At 46.9% G+C, this 15,584-nt stretch overlaps 1 protein-coding gene across 7 annotated transcripts in view; it reads right to left on the bottom strand.

The window, feature by feature from the left end:
* Nucleotides 1-15,584, bottom strand: part of C1H19orf44 (chromosome 1 C19orf44 homolog) — a 497,340-nt gene that overhangs the window by 42,139 nt on the left and 439,617 nt on the right. For 5 of the 7 annotated variants that reach the window (XM_077252966.1, XM_077252950.1, XM_077252959.1 and 2 more), the window contains exons 8-9: nt 14,209-14,289; nt 1,641-1,807 (exon numbers count right to left, since the gene is read on the bottom strand). In XM_077252966.1, the coding sequence (XP_077109081.1) occupies nt 1,641-1,807; nt 14,209-14,289 (248 nt within the window). The remainder of the gene's footprint in view (nt 1-1,640; nt 1,808-14,208; nt 14,290-15,584) is intronic. The other 2 variants (XM_077252997.1, XM_077252986.1) reach the window with 1 other exon arrangement.

The raw sequence follows: 15,584 nt of genomic DNA, 5'->3' as shown, positions 1-15,584 counted from the left end.
ATAATTGTCTAAGGGTTTTTCCGTCTGTCTGTCTGTCTGTCTTTCTGTCCTGGAAATCCCGCGTCTCTGATTGGTCGAGGCCACCAGGCCTCGACCAATCAGCGACGGGCACAGTATCAACGTAGATGTCATAATGGTTGCCATGGCGACGATGATGTCATAAAGGTTGCCTCGACCAATCAGCGACGGGCACAGTCTGCCGCGAATTCTGGAATCATCATTGTCCATATACTACGGGACATGCATATTCTAGAATACCCGATGCTTTAGAATCGGGCCACAATCTAGTATATATATAATTGTCTAAGGGTCACTTCCGTCTGTCTGTCCTGGAAATCCAGCGACGGGCACAGTCTGTCTGTCTGTCACGGATATTCATTGGTCGCAGCCTCTGTCTGTCATGGAAATCCAAGTCGCTGATTGGTCGCGGCAAAACAGCCACGACCAATCAGCGACGCGCACAGTCCGGAAGAAAATTGCCGCTCCTTACTCCCCGCAGTCAGTGCCCGGCGCCCGCATACTCCCCTCCGGTCACCGCTCACACAAGGTTAATGCCGGCCCTCCGTAACCGCTGCTATTAACCCTGTGTGTCCCCAATTTTTTACTATTGATGCTGCCTATGCGGCATCAATAGTAAAAAAATGTAATGTTAAAAATAATAAAAAACAAAAAAACCTGCTATACTCACCCTCCGTTGTCCGCCGAGCCGCTCGCGCTGGCCGCCAACTTCCGTTCCCGGCCATGCATTGCGAAATTACCCAGAAGACTTAGCGGTCTCGCGAGACCGCTAAGTCATCTGGGTAATTTCGCAATGCATCCTGGGAACGGAAGATGGCGGCCCGGCGCGAGCGGCTCGGCGGAGCTTCGGTGGATCCCAGGGGTGAGTATATAACTATTTTTTATTTTAATTATTTTTTTAACAGGGATATGGTGCCCACACTGCTGTATACTACGTGGGCTGTTAGATACCGCGTGGCTGCTATATACTACATAGGCAGTGTTATATACTATGTGGGCTGTGTACTGCGTGGGCTGTGCTATATATTACGTGGCTGCTATATACTGCGTGGGCAATGTTATATACTACAAGGCTGCTATATACTGCTTACATGGGCTGGGCAATATACTACGTGGGCTGTGCTATATACTACATGGGCTGTGCTATATACTACGTGACTGGGCAATATACTACATGACTGGGCAATATACTACATACTACGTGGCTGTGCAATATACTGCGTGGCTCTGTGGTGTATACTGCTGGGCAATATACTACGTGGCTGGGCAATATACTACGTGGCTGGGCAACATACTACGTGGACATGCATATTCTAGAATACCTGATGCGTTAGAAACCATCTAGTCATATGATAAATGTCTAACCCTAATGGTGTCATGCACTACAACTTGTCCCTGAAAAACAAGCCCTCACACAGCTACGTTAAAGGAAAAATTTAAAAAAGTTACACCTCTTGGAACGAGAGAGAAGAAAAAAAAAAATAAAATCATCAAGCATGTTGTCAATAGCAGGGCAAGCACAAAGAATTATACATCTATAACTTTATAGACATTAAAGCCTGATTTACAGTAATCGGCTTTTACTGAATAAATATATAAAGAGTAAGGTCTATCATTGTTACCTCCTTAGTGTTCTCCAGTGTGGTATAGCAATATAATTCATTCTCTAGGGACCTCACAGTGGAAAGATATAGCTGTTCAGCCATGTCTACAAATGACCGTGTGAGGAATAGCTGCTGCTTTAGCATGTCATTCAGCGCCAGGGCCATTGGATTGTAGGAGGTCAAAGCTGTTGGATTGAAGAAAAAGAAGGAACATATCTGTTATGTGATTTAGGTATAATTTCTATAGGCAGAGAATAAGAATAATGTTATTATGCAGTAATCTGTCAACACCAAATACAGTGGATGTTTATAGTGACTTAAAGCGAACCGGTCAGCAGGATTTTGCCAAGTAAACTACAAACACTGTCACGTTGGCCCTGTTATACTGATTAAAATGATACCTGGGGTGAAAAAAAAATAAAAAAAAATCAGTCTTGTGGTTCTTGTATAATCAGTGTTAAAATTTTTAAGTTAGTGAGATTCTTGTGCTCTGGGGCGGGACTGTAGGCGGCCAGAGAAACCAAGGAAAGACCTATCCACAAGCCACCCCAAAGCACAAACCAGTGTTGTGGAGTTGGAGTCGTGAAGTTGTAGAACATTTTGGTGGAGTCGGAGTCATGGAAATTGAGGAGTCGGAGGTTTGGCTTACTGACTCCAAAGCCCTGGCACAAACAGTCTGTCTCTCTGTATTTCTATCATGAGGAACATGTTTTGTGCTTCGGGCGGCCTCTGGGCAGGTCTTTCCTTGGCTTCTCTGGCCTAGAGCAAGATAAAACTCAGCCTACAGACTCACCCCAGAGCACAGGCTTATCATTAACTGAAAGCTTCTAACACTGATTACACAAGAACCACAAGACGATTTCTTCACCCCAGGTATAATTTTAATCAGTAGAACAGGGCCAACCTGACACTGTCTGTAGTTTACTCGGCAAAATCCTGCTGACAGATTCTCTAAATGAAATGTACAGTACATGGGAAAAAAAAGCTATAGGTAGAGACAAAGAATGGTGCAGAACAGAAAAGTGAGAAAGACAAATTTAAGCTCATTTCGCAATGTGTCTCTGATTTGGATTTTTGAGTTACTCACAGTAAAATACTTTTCTCCGAGACGCTCATTGGGGGACACAGGACTGTGGGTGTATGCTACTGCTGCCAGGAGGCTGACACTAAGTAAACATAACAAAAGTTAGCTCCTACTCCGCCGTATACACCCTGACACTGGCCGCAGGCTAATACAGTTTGGTGCAGAAAAGCAGTATGAGAACAACAAAAAAAATAAATCAGCTTTAACACAGGTGCAACATGTCTAGAAACAAAAACACCAAATAATAAAGAAGAAGCCATCTGGCTAGTAGGGTGGGTGCTGTGCCCCCCAGTGAGCGTCTCGGAGAAAAGGATTTTACGGTGAGTAACACAAAAATCCATATTTCTCCTTCGTCTCATTGGGGGACACAGGACTGTGGGACGTCCTAAAGCAATCCCTGGGTGGGAAACCGACTCCACGGTATAATGCCTGAGCACCTATTGCCTATAGATGTGCTACCACTGCCTGGAGAATCCTCCTACCCAGACTTGCATCCGCTGAAGCCTGAATATGGAGATTATAGTGTTTAGAGAAAGTGTGTAGATTAGACCAGGTCGCCGCCTTGCAAACCTGTTCCGCTGATGCCTGATGCCGAAGAGCCCAGGAAGCACCCACTGCCCGAGTGGAGTGTGCCCTGATCCCAGTCGGAACGACTGTGCCTCTGATGCGGTAGGACTCCTGGATAGTCAACCGTATCCACCTGGCTATGGTCAATTTTTAATCCGTGAGTCCCTTCCTGCGACCCTTGGGGAGGACGAACAGTGTGTCTGTCTGCCGAAAGGATGCCGTCCGAGACACATATCTCCTGAGAGCTCTCACTAGATCTAGCGTATGGAAAGCCCTTTCCACACGGTGCGTTGGCACCGGGCAAAACGAAGGTAAGACAATGTCCTCGTTCATGTGGAACGAGGAAACAACCTTTGGCAAAAAAAGGGGTTGCTGGCCTAAGCACCACCTTATCCTGATGAAAAAGCAAAAACAGAGCTCGGCAGGATAGAGCCGCCAGCTCCGAGACCCGACTGATGGATGTTATGGCCACTAGAAATACTACCTTTCAGGAAAGGTATGTCAAGGAAATGTCCTGAAGAGGCTCGAATGGAGATTCCTGCAGGAGACCCATAGGACCAGGTTAAGGTCCCAAGCGTCCAGGTGGGCCTTGTAAGGCGGTACCTTGTGAGCAACGCCTTGTATGAAGGTTTTCACCTGTAAATTGGTAGCGATCCTGCGCTGAAAAAGGACAGACAAGGCCGATATCTGTCTTTTGAGGGTACTTGGTGCTAGACCCGAATCCAGGCCGGTTTGGAGGAACGCTAAAATGTTGGGGATGGAGAAAAAGCAGGGAATAACAGCGCTCTCTTCACCATGCAAAGAAGACCTTCCAGGTGTGATGGTAGATACGTGCTGAGACGGGCTTCCGGGCACTAATCAAATTACCGGCCACCTTCTGGGAGAACCCGGCCTGGGTTAGAATCCAAGATTCAATGGCTAGGCTGTTAAACACAGGGCGCCTGAGCTCTGATGGTAGATCGGGCCCTGGGAGAAAAGATCCACGTGCTCTGGCAGCCGCCAAGGAGTCTCGGTGAGCAGCTGTACAAGATCTGCGTACCAAGATAGTCGAGGCCAATCTGGAGCAACCAGAATTGCTGGGACTCCCTCTATCTTGATCTTTTTGATGATCCTTGGGAGCAGTGGTAGAGGAGGAAACAGGTATGGGAGGTGAAACTGGTTCCAAGGTAGGACTAACGCATCTACGGTGATTGCCTGTGGATCCCGGTATCAGGTAACAAACCAGGGCACTTTGGTGTTTACCCTGGAGGCCATCAGGTCCATGTCCGGGGTCCCCCAGTGTTGGCAAATCTTTTGAAAAACATTGGGGTGAAGCGACCACTCCCCGGATGCCAGACCCTGTCGGCTGAGGAAATCCGACGCCCAGTTCTCCTCGCCCGGAATGTGGACGGCCTTGTGCCCTGAGAACACCAGCTCTCTTACCCATCTATCGTGTATGAAGACGAGCCAGACTTGACAAAACCAGAGTAGGCGGCCGCCCACTTTGCTGGCGACGACCGGAGACTGCCTCCAGTCATTTGGATGAGAATCTGAGGGCCTAGATCCTCTAGATCTTGGCTGCTGGGACCGCATCCTGCCCAACGGGTTGGTTCTGTATGAGATCTGATGATTCCTGTTCTGATTAGGCCGACATGAACTGACGGGATCGGCCACCGCGGTCCACCCCGGGTTTCGAAAGGACCTAAACCGTGCCTGAAAACGATGACGAAATGGCTGCTGAATCCTTTGCTGCGGGAGGAAGTTGCTCTCCCCCCCCCTCCCCCCGTGGCGTCAGAAATTAGTTGATCTAATTTTTCACCGAATAACCGGCCACTCTGATAGGGCAAAGAAGTAAGGGACTTTTTTGAGGTTGAATCTGCCTGCCATGTCCTCAACCATAGAGCACTCCTAATCGAAATTGCGTTTGCGGCAGTGCTACGCAGTTCGCCGCATCCAAAGATGCATTAATCAAATAGTCTCCCGCTAGAGCGATCTGATTTGAGATTTCGGCCACTTCTGATGGCAGGTCCTTATCCTGCAGGGTTTTATTCAGTGACTGACCAGGATATCATGGCCTTAGCTACCCAAGGTGCCGCAAAAAAGGGCGGAAGGGCTGAACCTGAAGCTTCAAAAACTGAGCGAGCCAGGCTCTCAATGAGTCGATCAGTTGGATCCTTAATAGAAGAACCATTAGCGAGGGATAACAAAGTTTTAGAAGCCAATCGTGACATGGGAGGATCCACCGAAGGGGATTCTGCCCACTTCTTACGGAGTTCAGGAGCGAAAGGATATCTTGTGTTCAGGGTCCTCTAACCAGAGAACCGCTTGTCGGGTCGCTCCCTGTGACTTTGCACTATATCCTCAAACTGTGGGTGAGTGCAAAATACTCTATGAGACTGTTTTGTCCGTTTAAATGACACCTTATGACCAGAGGCCAAGGTGGATTCATCATCTATAATCAGGGTTTGGTTGACTGCCTCAATGAGGCTGTCAATTGTCTCCTGGTAATTAGGTGCCTCTAAATTGAGGGACCCTTCGAATCGTAATACGAGTTTTGTTCACTAACCTCTCCTGGAGAGGGAGAGCGAGAGACAGAACTCATGGATGCCGAGGCACCAGACGGACCAGAGGACGCTGTGTGGGTTCGTTTTCCCAGCGTCTGCTTAGAGAAAGAGCGGCCCCTGCAGGCAGGAGGTTCCTGTGAGATGGATTCCTCCTAGACAGGCAAACCACTGTCCCTACCCCTATCTGGGGCCTGAAGGGACTTGATTGCTCTAGTTAGCGACACCATAGATTGCTACAGAGACAGGGCCCATTGCAGGGGGACCCGACACACTGGGCTCAGTCGCAGGGGAGGGCTACTGACCACGCTCAGAATCGCAGGCCTCACAGAACCGGTTGCTCTGGGCATGCGGAAAAGCAGATCAACAGGTAAAACATGAGGTATATAATACCGTATGGCTCTTGGTCCTTCTAGAAATGGTGGGCCTACTGCTGAAAGAATCCCCATTCTAGATTAGATATAGCAGGGAGAGAGAAAGAGAAAGAAAGGGTGACCAGAAAAATGCACACAGGAAAATTGCACACAGGAAAATTGCCCACATGAAAAATGCACACAGGAAAAATGCCCACACGGAAAATTCCCCACACGGAAAATTGTCAATTACAGCATCACAAAAGTTTCAGATCTATGATATTTCAGGTGCAAGGTGAGGATGTTCACATAATATGTGATCAACTTGTGATTTACAGTTGACCTAGTGCAAAACTGCAAAAATGATGATCTGTGGTTTGCAGCAGTCTGTCATTCTCAGCACTAGATAGATCTAGTCTGCTCTCTTCTCTCACTGATTCTGCCTTACTCCTCCCACCAGCCCAAAACAGCAGCACATGCAGAACCAGCAGCAGTGTGATCCAGAGGAGCCATCACTGCTATCAGTACACACAAAAGAATCACTGCTGCTGGCAGAGATATTTGGTCCTGGAAGCCCAGAAGGCACAGCAGAAAGGTGAGATTCTGTCACTTGTACCACTTTGTGTTCTTGCTGAGAATGTATGATATGCTTTTGCAGTGGAGTCCGATGGGCCCCAGTGCGAAATTTGACCCTTCGCCCCCCCCCACACACACACACACATTGGTCAGATGTATGGGCCCCTGTAGTGTTCTAAATTCTATAAACACGTATGAATTGCCCCCCTCCCCCTTCATTATGTAGTAATGTCCCCCATACTGGTACATATGCCCATCATCCTGGTGAATATGTCTGCATCCTGGTATATATGTCCTAATGCTGGTGATTTACAGTACAATGTAAATCAATGTGAAAAAAAAAAGCTGTGCACATGGTGCAGAAAAATCTGCGCAGAAATGCTGCAGATTTCAAAGAAGTGCATGTCACTTCTTTTGTGCGTTTCTGCAGCGTTTCTGCACCCCTCCATTAATAGAAATCTGCAGTGGTAAAATCTGCACAAAAAAACGCATAAAAAACGCACTAAAAACGCATAAAAAAACGCACCTGTGGATTCTGCCAGGAGATGCAGAATTAGTGCAGAAAATTCTGCACCACATTTCCTACGTGTGCACATAGCCTAGGATTGGGGACCACGTAAACCAGGATAGGGACATATATACCAGAAAGGGGGCATAAATACCAGGATGGAGATCATGTGGACCATACATACTACCGTGTTTCCCCGATAGTAAGACAGCGTCCTACATTCTTTTACCACTCAAAAGTCCCACTATGTCTTACTTTCGGGGGGGTGTCTTACATTGGAAAAAAAACCTGTGTGGTCGCTCGAGAGCTGTCACACAGACAGCTCTCCAGCGACCAACTATGCGAAGTCCCCTGGTAACCAGGGTAAACATCGGGTTACTAAGCGCAGGGCCGCGCTTAGTAACCCGATGTTTACCCTGGTTACCAGTGTAAATGTAAAAAAAAAAAAAAAAAGTGAGGTGTCATATCTTGTTTTTTCCAGAGGTGATTTTGGAGTTTTTGGGCTGTCGGGACAGAATACAGTGGCTCTTCCTTTGCCTTTTGGTGTTTTTAATCCTTCAGAAAGATACTGTTGACTTCCATCTCCAAGTTCTAATCGTCGCTTCGGCGGAGGGCGCCCCAGTGCAGGCTGCAGTAGGCCGGCTCTGGCGGCGGGTCCATGCGGGGTGGAGTAGATGAAGCTGGCCGCTGCTTGCTGCTCCGGAGCGCACAGTCCGTGCGGGGGATGGTGCACCGGGCCGGGGGAGGACAGGATGTGCAGGTATCCGCCGCCTCCTGCGCCAACCACAGCGCCGCCCCCGGCCACAAACCCCCCGGAGAAGCTGGAGCATTTGTCGGGGAGCAGCAGCTGGTCGTGCCCGAGGTGGCTTCCCTTTCTCATAGTACAGAGCCGCCGCCTTCTCCGCTCTCCTCCCTGTGGCCCCAGTAATCCGCACTGCCCGGCCTGCACCCTACAAATAGCCGGGGCTGCAGTTAGAGCAGGTCCCCTCGGTGCTGAGGTGAGCTCGTCGGAGGGCTATCGAGCACCGGGGGAGGCGGATTGTACGGCTGTGTGTGCTCGGGCCCCAGCTCGGATTACTGGGGCCACAAAGAGGAGAGCGGAGAAGGCGGCGGCGGCTCTGTACTATGAGAAAGGGAAGCCACCTCGGGCACGACCAGCTGCTGCTCCCCGACAAATGCTCCAGCTTCTCCGGGGGGTTTGTGGCCGGGGGCGGCGCTGTGGTTGGCGCAGAAGGCGGCGGATACCTGCACATCCTGTCCTCCCCCGGCCCGGTGCACCATCCCCCGCACGGACTGTGCGCTCCGGAGCAGCAAGCAGCGGCCAGCTTCATCTACTCCACCCCGCATGGACCCGCCGCCAGAGCCGGCCTACTGCAGCCTGCACTGGGGCGCCCTCCGGCGAAGCGACGATTAGAACTTGGAGATGGAAGTCAACAGTATCTTTCTGAAGGATTAAAATCACCAAAAGGCAAAGGAAGAGCCACTGTATTCTGTCCCGACAGCCCAAAAACTCCAAAATCACCTCTGGAAAAAACAAGATATGACACCACACTTTTTTTTTTTTTTTTTACATTTACACTGGTAACCAGGGTAAACATCGGGTTACTAAGCGCGGCCCTGCGCTTAGTAACCCGATGTTTACCCTGGTTACCAGGGGACTTCGCATAGTTGGTCGCTGGAGAGCTGTCTGTGTGACAGCTCTCCAGCGACCACACAGGTTTTTTTTCCAATGTAAGACACCCCCCCGAAAGTAAGACATAGTGGGACTTTTGAGTGGTAAAAGAATGTAGGACGCTGTCTTACTATCGGGGAAACACGGTAGTATGTATGGTCCACATGATCTCCATCCTGGTATTTATGCCCCCTTTCTGGTATATATGTCCCTATCCTGGTTTACGTGGTCCCCAATCCTAGGCTATGTGCACACGTAGGAAATGTGGTGCAGAATTTTCTGCACTAAATCTGCATCTCCTGGCAGAATCCACAGGTGCGTTTTTTATGCGTTTTTAGTGCGTTTTTTATGCATTTTTTTGTGCAGATTTTACCACTGCAGATTTCTATTAATGGAGGGGTGCAGAAACGCTGCAGAAACGCACAAAAGAAGTGACATGCACTTCTTTGAAATCTGCAGCATTTCTGCGCAGATTTTTCTGCACCATGTGCACAGCTTTTTTTTTTCACATTGATTTACATTGTACTGTAAATCACCAGCATTAGGACATATATACCAGGATGCAGACATATTCACCAGGATGATGGGCATATGTACCAGTATGGGGGACATTACTACATAATGAAGGGGGAGGGGGGCAATTCATACGTGTTTATAGAATTTAGAACACTACAGGGGCCCATACATCTGACCAATGTGTGTGTGTGTGGGGGGGCGAAGGGTCAAATTTCGCACTGGGGCCCATCGGACTCCACTGCAAAAGCATATCATACATTCTCAGCAAGAACACAAAGTGGTACAAGTGACAGAATCTCACCTTTCTGCTGTGCCTTCTGGGCTTCCAGGACCAAATATCTCTGCCAGCAGCAGTGATTCTTTTGTGAGTACTGATAGCAGTGATGGCTCCTCTGGATCACACTGCTGCTGGTTCTGCATGTGCTGCTATTCTGGGCTGGTGGGAGGAGTAAGGCAGAATCAGTGAGAGATGAGAGCAGACTAGATCTATCTAGTGCTGAGAATGACAGACTGCTGCAAACCACAGATCATCATTTTTGCAGTTTTGCACTAGGTCAACTGTAAATCACAAGTTGATCACATATTATGTGAACATCCTCACCTTGCACCTGAAATATCATAGATCTGAAACTTTTGTGATGCTGTAATTGACAATTTTCCGTGTGGGGAATTTTCCGTGTGGGGAATTTTCCTGTGGGCATTTTTCAGGGAACCGAAAGAAAGATAGATAGAGAGAGAAACAAAGATAGATAGAGAGAGAAAGAGAAAGAAAGATAGAGAGAGATATATAGAGAGAGATAGAGCTAGAGAGATATAGAGAGAGAGATAGAGCTAGAGAGATATAGAGAGAGAGATAGAGCTAGAGAGATATAGAGAGAGATAGAGCTAGAGAGATATAGAGAGAGAGATATAGAGAGAGATATAGAGAGAGATATAGAGAGAGATATAGAGAGAGAGATATAGAGAGAGAGATATAGAGAGAGATATAGAGAGAGATATAGAGAGAGAGATATAGAGAGAGATAGAGAGAGAGGAAAGCTGTCAGACTGGGGAGAGTAACACTTACCCCAGTCCTGTGTCCCTGGATTCTGCGGAACAACGTAGAAGAAACAGATCCTCTGATATGCTGACACTCCCTATCTTCAAAAAAGCGCGCTCTGCTCGTAGGGGCGGAACCAGAGGCAGACACACTCCGGAGGCGGGACTTTCACCTGCGGCCTAGTACCAGCAAAAGCCGGGGACTAAATTTCCGGCGCCCACCCACCAAAAGCCGAATTTCCACCCGCCGACCCGGACCTGCGGGACGATACAGGGGGAGAGGTGTGCGCATGGAAGCGCCAGGAAGAGCGCTATAGCAGGAGCCCTCCCAGCCCCCTACTCCTGCAGTGGATTCCAGCTTCAGGTTAGAGAGAGGGCTGCGTAAAGGACGGTGCAGACACCCTAGCTCCATCTTCCCTTCAGGGGATGAGGAGAGGGACCATCCGCCTCCTTCCATCACCGCAGTCTTAGCATTGGTGATGCAGTGGGGCCCGGACTGCACATATGCACCTGTACAGCCTAGGGTTTCAATACCTTAGGGTGGTCAAGGCGGAGTCCGGCATCTTGTCCCACGTTGTGGGAGAGGATACATGGAGTCGACACTCCACGTGCTCGCCCGTTGTTGGTTTGGGGAGATGGGACCCCTTCAAAAGGGTCCGTCGCCCCTGTCTCATCTTCATGGTAAAAAGGAAAAAAAAGGTCTGGGAAAAGACAGACATGTGCCTCCTAAAGACACTAAGCATGAACTGGATTAGCCTGCGGCCAGTGTCAGGGTGTATATGGCGGAGGAGGAGCTAACTTTTTATGTTTACTTAGTGTCAGCCTCCTGGCGGCAGTAGCATACACCCACAGTCCTGTGTCCCCCAATGAGACGAAGGAGAAAAATGAGAATTTACATTTGATGACAACTACTTTATCAAACATAAGTTCCCACTACCTTCCCTTCTATGGAAAAAGAATAAATGCAGAAGTGGAGAGAGAAAAAAAAATAGTGGTAGAAATGGGTTTCATACAAGCACACACACACACACAAAAAAAAAAGAAGAGGCAGGGGCGTAACAATCGCGGTTGCACCTTCTGCATCATGCCCGTGCAGAAGGGGGACTCACCAGCACCAACAGCTATTTCGGCTGGATGAGCGTCCGAGGCACTCACATTCAGCTGTAATGTATTGTGGTGCAGAGAGCTGTCAGGTCCCTGCACTGCAACACACCGCCAGCCAATATGAGGCCGGCAAGCTGATGTCGGCAGGTGGCGCATGGTAGTGACATCATATGTCACCCTTAGCAGGCACGCCGATGTCAGCTGCCAGCTACAGACGAGGACGCCGCACAAAGAGGGGTAGCGAAAAATACCAAACATACAAATATACACACAAACAGGAGGTATGCATTGGGGAGTGTAGGATGGGGTTAAACCAAAATAGAAGAAAGGGAATTATCACACACTCAAAACCTATCAAGTCACAGATAAACCCAAATGCCTTCTATTATAACAACCAACCACAACCTCCAGCCATGCAGCATAAGAGATCTCTGACAAGTAGTGATAGCCAGGACCCAGTTTATATAGGAGATAGGAGTATCTAACATTGCACAGCTGAGAGCCTAAACACTCCAGGAGCTCTCAACAGAGCAGATTAACCCCTTCACTGCCAAAAGAAATTTAATAAGAAGGTGAAGTGCTTCTAGCAAGAGGAGTAGGATAAATCAGACGATGTGGTCTTCTGGCTCCTCTCTCTCGGTAAACCCATGACATATATTCCAGGAAGGGACCCAGAATAGGGGAAATACATACCTGGAAGAGGCCTGGGATGGGGGGACATGTATACCTGGAAGGGGCCTAGGATGGAGGGCATAAAAACCAGGAAGAGGCCCATGATGGGGACATATATACCTGGAAGAGGCCCAGGATGAGGGATATATATACCCGGAAGAGGCCCGTGATGGGAAACATATATACCTGGAAGGGGCCCTGGATGGGAGACTGCTACAGAATGTGGGGGCAACATGTATATCCAAATTTTATCCCAGGGACCATCAGACACTAATTATGCTGGTCAAAGGAAACAGTCACAATCTTTCAATGTAAGTCTATAAGAGCCTTGTTCTGCCTCTCAGACTTACATTGAGGAGTGATTTTCAGATCACCCAGCAAACACTGGAGCGATCTGGCAGGTCATAAACTGCAGAAACCATCGGACTGGCGCTAATAGCAGGCAACTTACATTTATAGCACCATTCTAGCACTGCAATAAAAACAAACAAACAAACATACAAAAAAAAACACTGGGGTGGTGCTCGCAATCCTCCATCTCCGACATTCAGACCATGTTACCAAGTGCGAAAATGTGCGGTTTTTTTTCTGCTTTTTTTTCTGCAGATGTTCAAACCAAAATATGCAATAGCAATCTGCTCTGGTTATTACGTATTCCCTTTTTTTGGTGTGTTTGGGTTGTAAATCCGATGTCAAATTTATTTTAAGCTCCCACCAGGCAAGCCTATAGGAACGAAAACGACCCCCCCCCCAAAAAAAAAAAAAGCCACAGATCCACAGCACTAAATGCACAGTGGGTTTCCATTTTCAAGAAATAATATCAGCAGCCACACAGTTGTGAAGCAAACGAACAAAAAAAAACAACCCCACAGCGTTTCAGTAAAGTGGGAATTAAACCTAAATGTGACTATACATCGGCGCACCCATTTTCAATTGGCCTTTGCTAAGGCATTAAGAGCACTGAGGAAAATCTGAATAACGCCTCCCCTCCATGTTCTCTGCAGTAAGATATACACTTTACCACTGTCTGGTTCCACATCAGGAAAAGATGATTAACAGTTGGACGTAGGATTAGGTATGATGCCTATATACAAGAAATATATAGTCATATTTAAAGTTGGGGATAACGGGTCCCTTTAACATTATGCAGTATCTGGGCTCTATTTTATGTGTCTGGAAACCCCCTTCATGGGCATAAATAGCACTAACAATAAGTTATTTATAAACTATTCACTTTTCTCTCCACTTTGAAAACTAGAGCTCAGTTTGTTGGAGAGTTTAGCAGGAGAGGACATGGTCCACAACAGGCTGACAAATGTCTTACTTTATAGCCAGAATATTATACCTATTGTTAGTTTGAATGCTCCTCTAAATAAATTTAGCATATTAAACTCTTGGAATTGTTAGTATTAAGGGGTGCTACATTACCAAACAACCCTAGCTGAATCAATTCATGACCTAAATTAAATAAAAACAGAGTATACTCACCTCCCACAACGGCGCATTTCAGCGATGTTGGTTTCGGGCAGTGACATGACTTTGATGTGTCACGTACAAGATAAAGCCAATGAGCGGCCACTTTTGACAGCAGCTCATCAATGTTCCATTAGGGAAGCCATCCTCTCGGATGTAATTGTAAAGGGAGCAGCAGATGGGCGGCCGCCCACTGGCTACAGCCAGCACATGACAACAATGTCACATCACCGACAGCTGCACCCACATCGCTGACATGGTGCTGCTGCTGCAGGAGGCCGTATACGATGTTTTCATGTTAATTCAGGTCCTGAATTCATTAACGCTGGGGTTTTCCTGTAATAGAGAACCCTTTTAAGACTGCCATATGAAAATATATTCTTAATAATCTCCAATACAGGCTAGTTCTTAGGTTTAGTTGTAATTAATATAGTATAGTGTTCTGTGACATCCCATACATAAAACTCAACAGTAAGAACTTACCTTCTATGAGATCAGGGCTCGCAACATGACCGAGCATTGACACAGGATCCACAAAAGGTGCAGTAGAACGTCCAGTGCTTGCTGGAAATGAAAAAAGAAATGAAATATCTCAATACCACCTACAGGATCAGAACCTCTGTAATAATATACTGTTCTGTTTAAGATCTTCTTCACAAGTCCTAGTGATTCCTGTAGAGGAAAAAAAACAAACAAAAAAAAACAGTACTGGCGACATCCATGGGCCGTGTGCCATCCGTATGTACGTATGTGACATGTGTGCCACGTACCGGCACCTGGGAAAAGCAGTACAGTTCGCGCTGATCCCAAGCGCCGGCTGCTGAAAGCAGCTCTCATCATTGATGTTTGTTCTCACTGAGATCAGCGCGACCAGGCGACAATGATGGGAGCACCCACTGTATACATTCTGTGTAAAATGAAGAATTAAATTTAAAAAAAAAACTGCAAGGGCTCCCATGTCATTTTCATAGCCAGAAGAGGGAAAGCCCATGGCCGAGGGCTGATGTTAATAATCTGGAAAAGGAACAATATCAAAAAAGCTTACCAGTCTACTATTAACCAGTCACAGAGGTTTGCTTAGCCTTTTCTGGTGAATTTACGGGGGAGGTAGTTGACTCCCTCTGTAAGCGCATCAGCAACCCCACAATGCTATCAGAAAGTGACGGCAGGTCGCTATTGCAGCTAGTCCTTTGCAGAAAGCACTAAAGTAGGTCCTAAAAGGCTGCTTGTCAGTACTGCAGGTTATTATTAAAGCAGTCATAAGAGCATAAGATCAAGTCTCAGAGTGTGCTGAAAAAAAAAATCTATCCTTAAAATGTAACAGTTTAGGCATGAAAAGCTCTTAAATGTCCGTCCATTGTTTTCTTCTTTTTTGCCCCTTATCAGCAGTTAGAACTATTTTTCCCTAATGTGGCTGTATGAGTGTTCGTTTTATCCATGGCAAATTCTATTCTTTTAGGATTGCTTTGAGGTACAAATAAATTACTATGTGATTTGTAGAATTTATTTTGCAACAGAAACAAAAAAAAAGTAACCTGTATTTTTTTTTGTTAACATTATTTCTGTTCAGTGTCACGCCAAATGAAGTTGAATGAATTATCTAGGTTTTTACAGTTGTGTGGAAACCCAGTATGTGTAGTGTTTTCTCTTTTTTTCCTTAACTGTAGATCATAAAAGGCATTTTCTATAACAATAAAACATTTTTTTTTTTTTTTTTTTGTTGGGGGGGGGCGCACATTTTTTATGTATATATTTGTTTTACATAATTTGCTCCCTAACAGATGAAAGATCTCAGTGTAACTTTTTTTTTTTACCTTATTGATCATTTGTTTTCCACCGTAACTAGGGTATTTGTAGGG

This window comes from Ranitomeya variabilis, chromosome 1, assembly GCF_051348905.1.
Source record: "Ranitomeya variabilis isolate aRanVar5 chromosome 1, aRanVar5.hap1, whole genome shotgun sequence".
Lineage (NCBI taxonomy): Eukaryota > Metazoa > Chordata > Amphibia > Anura > Dendrobatidae > Ranitomeya > Ranitomeya variabilis.
This window is presented reverse-complemented; position numbering and strand designations above follow the sequence as displayed.